Here is a 4,932-nt window from a genome sequence, read left to right as displayed (position 1 = left end):
AGTAGCACCCCATTATTATCATCATTCAGAATGCTGTGCTAAAGCACATCAATATCGATTGTAAAGTTACATTAATAAATTTAGCAGAGACAGATATTCACATGGATTTATTGTACAGGGAGGGAGGGAGCTAGAGCAGACAGCAACACAAAAATAATATGAGTCACAGCCTCACAGCCTAATAATTCAATAGCGTATTAGACTTTTCCAACAAATATATTGTACTAATTTTAACATTTAGGCACTTTAGGAATTGTGTTTTAATACACTGCCAGTCAAAAGGTTTTTTGATCAGTAAGATTTTAAATGTTTTTTAAAGAAGTCTCTTCTGCTCACCAAGCCTTCATTTATTTGATCCAAAATACAGCAAAAACAGTAATATTGTGAAATATTTTTATTAAACTGTAATTTATTTTCAGCATCATTACTTCAGTGTCACATGATCCTTCAGAAATCATTCTAATATGCTGATTTGCTGCTCAAGAAACACTTATGATTATTATTATTTTTATTATTAAGTTTAAATTATTTTTTTTCCGTGTGGCCTAGATGAGTGTGAGATTTCCCGGCCTGAAATTGTGTCCCAGTCCGACCCTGCTTATTTGAACTATTCTTAAAACTCTTTTAAAAAAATTCTTCTTCTAATTTTCCACAGACCTGACCAATGGGAGCTGCCAAATCCCTCTGGCAAGTGACAGAGTGGGTCTGACCTACATCTACAGCCTTGCTTTCTCTATTGGACTCCCGGCTAACCTGCTCTCCCTCTGGGGACTGTACCAGCTAGGCCGGTCAGGAGGAGGCGGCTGCCAGCTGGTCTATATCCTAAACTTACTGCTTTCAGATCTTCTCCAGCTACTCACCTTGCCACTGTGGATCCTTTACCTGCAGGGGGACCACCACTGGCCTTACGGATCTGTGACCTGCCAGCTAGTGGGCTACGTTTTCTACGTTAACCTCTATGCCAGTGTCATTTTTCTTTGCCTCATTGCCCTGGACCGCTGTCTAGCGATCGTGTACCCTCTCAGCAGCCGTGGGGTACGGAAAGTGCGGGTGGCAGCATTTTCTGGTGTAGTAGTGTGGACTTTGATATTTCTCTTCTGCCTGACTGGCCTCTACCCATCTGTGTTCGAGCCCCAGAGAGAGCTGTGTCTGGAGCAGTACACTGTGAGCATCAGATATGCTTACTTTAAAATCGTCACAGTCGCTTTAGGGTTTCTGATGCCCTGCTCTATTCTAGGGTAAGTGAAATGCATTTTTTGTTCATGTTTGGGTGTACCTGGGTCAATAAAATAATGCTCTTTTTAGTCCAAATCTAATAATTTATTTAAAAATGCAGTTCATGTGTGCATTACACCTCTTCTACATTGAGCATGATTTTAACTTCTAAATAAAATTCATTTATATTTTTATGGGGGAGGAAGTGACAGAGTGGGTCTGACCTACATCTACAGCCTTGCTTTCTCTATTGGACTCCCGGCTAACCTGCTCTCCCTCTGGGGACTGTACCAGCTAGGCCGGTCAGGAGGAGGCGGCTGCCAGCTGGTCTATATCCTAAACTTACTGCTTTCAGATCTTCTCCAGCTACTCACCTTGCCACTGTGGATCCTTTACCTGCAGGGGGACCACCACTGGCCTTACGGATCTGTGACCTGCCAGCTAGTGGGCTACGTTTTCTACGTTAACCTCTATGCCAGTGTCATTTTTCTTTGCCTCATTGCCCTGGACCGCTGTCTAGCGATCGTGTACCCTCTCAGCAGCCGTGGGGTACGGAAAGTGCGGGTGGCAGCATTTTCTGGTGTAGTAGTGTGGACTTTGATATTTCTCTTCTGCCTGACTGGCCTCTACCCATCTGTGTTCGAGCCCCAGAGAGAGCTGTGTCTGGAGCAGTACACTGTGAGCATCAGATATGCTTACTTTAAAATCGTCACAGTCGCTTTAGGGTTTCTGATGCCCTGCTCTATTCTAGGGTAAGTGAAATGCATTTTTTGTTCATGTTTGGGTGTACCTGGGTCAATAAAATAATGCTCTTTTTGGTCCAAATCTAATCATTTATTTAAAAATGCAGTTCATGTGTGCATTACACCTCTTCATGTTTTTAACTTCTAAATAAAATTCATTTATATTTTTATGGGGGAGGTCATGAGGTCAGTGTCAGGGCGATGTTAGTCTCAGCCTCAGACGTCACACCCACGGAACGTAGGCTGAACATCTGATGCATATGGCACACTTTACTGGAAACACTTCAGGTGTTTCAAAGTCCTCATCTGATTGGCTGAATTCTACAGAATTTCCGGGAGACGTGTGTCGCATTTATTAATGGTCCACCTGAAAACAAAGATGCCATGGCGCCAAACCCCCTCATGGAAGAACAAAGCCGTCATGTTTACAACTGTGACCGTGAGCGCTTATCGGGATCAACTAAACGCTAGATTAGTATGTGAAATATGTAAAGTTTGCGGCATAGACTCTTTAAAATACGTCCAAGAGTTTTACACACTGGTCTGTTATTGTGGGGACATTTCCACGCCCATAAACATTACGCGGCACAAAATGAAATGTGATTGGTTGCTTTACCTGTAAGTCATATGGCCTCTTGGGCGGTCCTTGGCCATTCAAAGCGGCCAGGGTTCCCAGACCTTCTGCCGTCGGTCTGAAGGTCTGGCTACGTGAGACTAGGGCGATGTAAGTGTCCTCATGTCATAATGAAAAAGAAAAATACATATGTCACCATTAAAAGAATGAAATTCCCTAGGAAACCCATATTACATAGTTTATTTTATTATTATTTCTTAGAAATGTATTACTAATATTAATATTTAATCAAATAAATTGTCAGCCAAATCAATGTGGTGCAACAAAAATGCAGAAAAAAAAACATAAAACAGGAAGTGATATCACAGGGAGGGCATCTGCTGACCCTGTGTATCAAGGTCAACAAGTCTTTTAAAATAAGATGATTTGACCATTTTATGACAAGATCTCCTTGATGCAGTGATTTATATGTATAAATAATTAATCATTTAAAAACATTTTAAAATGGTTTTAAAAATAAGAAATGCACATGTATTATGCATTCAGGGTGTAAAGAATATATTTTCATGTTTTACTTATGTATTTGTTATATATATTTTTACGTGGTTTCAATTTTTCTTGAATATGGTATAAAAGGTTTTTAAAACCCTATGAAACCAACATGAATACTGAGAGTACGAGTACATTTCTAAGAACTTGGCACGTGTGATTTAAAATCTTTATTATCGCAGACGCTCTTATTTGTCATTGACTCCACCTGCATTGTACGTTTTACCAACCCGTATTTATCGGCACGTTAGAAACATGTTGTCTCAGCACACAGGCCTAGGAATGAATTAGCATGCCATCAAAAATGCCACTGCACAGATGACAAACACAGATACAGCGTCTGTCTCTTTAAAGGAATGTTACTGTAAACGCAATCATAACTATATCTTTCATAACCTTTTGGCCTTTCTTTCCTCTTGTTGACATTCAGGTACACCTCTGCTCGAATCGGGCTGACTCTACGAAACTCCTCGTCTGTCGCGGATCACGAACGCCGCAAGATTGTCGCAACCCTGGTTGTCATCACTGTCATCTTCATTGTCATTTTTGGTCCCTATCATCTGGTGGTCGGCTACAGATTTGTCAGCCTGCTTCTCACAGAAAGTGAAAAAGACCAGTGTTCGGTGGAAGTTTCGCTTTACCTTTACTATCGAATCTGCTACGGGCTCACCAGCCTCCACACCCTTCTAGACCCTCTTTTCTACATCTTTCTTTGTAACGATGCTCGTCAAGAGCTTCGCAGATCTCTTCTCTGCCCGTGCCGGGGTCATAGGGTGCACCAGGGATCACGAGTAACATCTTTTCCCAAAAGTCGCCTCAATCACAGTGTAGATGTGTAGCTGTCTCATACAGATGCTAATCAGAGTTGGAGTCTTTGTAAGGCACGTGCTGAAAACAAGGTTTTCACACATGACGTGAAAATGTCTTATCAGACTGAGATTTGACAAATTGTCAAAAACGTCAGTGATGTAATTACGACACGGCTGGTATGAGGCAGTGGCACGTCCTCTGGATCTCTGTCAGTAGAGCTACGTCTTCAGTATCTTCAGTCAAATGTTTAGTCTGCCAGACAGCCTGAGGAGATTCTAATGCGTTCTCTATATTGCTTAAAATACTAATACTTTTAATTTATTTCTGTGATGGCAAAGCTGTATTTTCAGCAGCCATTACTCCATGTGTCACGTGATCCTTTAGAAATCATCCTAATATGCTGATTTGGTGCTCAAGAAATTTTTTATTATTGTCAATGTTAAAAACTGTTTTGCTGCTTAATATTTTTGTGGAAACCACGATGGTAGGTTTTCGGGATTCTTTGATTAATATGAGTTAAAAAGGACAGCATTTATTTGAAATAGAAATCTATTGTAACAATGTAAAAGTCTTTACTTGCTTGTTTCCACCATGGGATAAAAAAGGAAATTGCAACTTTTATCTCATATTTCATACTTTTTTCTCACAGTTTTGAGTTTATATCTCACAATTGACACTTGTTTCTCAGAGTTGTGAAATTTAAACTAGAAATTCTGAGAAAAACTGTCTGAATTGTGGGATATAAACTTACATTTGTGAGAACAAGAGTTGGAATTGTAAGATTAAAAGTTGCAAAACCTTTTTTATTTTTATTCTGAAACAAGCAAAAGGAACTGCGAAATATAAACGGAATCGGAATTGCGAGAAAGTAAGAGTTGTATCTTGAATTTGCTTGTGAAATCTGAAAAAAGTCAGAATTGTAAGATAAAAATTTGCAATTGCTTTTGACATTTTTTTTTTTTACTCCTTGGTGAAAACTGGCTTCTATACTTTACTGACACATTTGATCAGTTTAGGTGTCCTGATTATTAAAAGCATTAA

At 39.8% G+C, this 4,932-nt stretch overlaps 1 protein-coding gene across 1 annotated transcript in view; it reads left to right on the top strand.

Annotated features, from left to right (window-relative positions):
* Positions 1 to 4,194, top strand: part of LOC107667731 (probable G-protein coupled receptor 132) — an 11,449-nt gene extending 7,255 nt beyond the window's left edge. The window contains exons 2-4 of the mRNA XM_016459453.1: positions 656 to 1,238; positions 1,422 to 1,967; positions 3,512 to 4,194. Coding sequence (XP_016314939.1) covers positions 656 to 1,238; positions 1,422 to 1,967; positions 3,512 to 3,920 — 1,538 coding nt within the window. The 3' untranslated portion in view covers positions 3,921 to 4,194. The remainder of the gene's footprint in view (positions 1 to 655; positions 1,239 to 1,421; positions 1,968 to 3,511) is intronic.
* Positions 4,195 to 4,932: the final 738 nt, after the last annotated feature.

Source organism: Sinocyclocheilus anshuiensis, unplaced genomic scaffold (assembly GCF_001515605.1).
Source record: "Sinocyclocheilus anshuiensis isolate Anshui unplaced genomic scaffold, SAMN03320099.WGS_v1.1 scaffold2189, whole genome shotgun sequence".
In the NCBI taxonomy this organism is placed as follows: Eukaryota; Metazoa; Chordata; class Actinopteri; order Cypriniformes; family Cyprinidae; genus Sinocyclocheilus; species Sinocyclocheilus anshuiensis.
The sequence above is the reverse complement of the archived record's forward strand: the minus strand, read 5'-3'. Positions and strand labels throughout refer to the sequence as shown.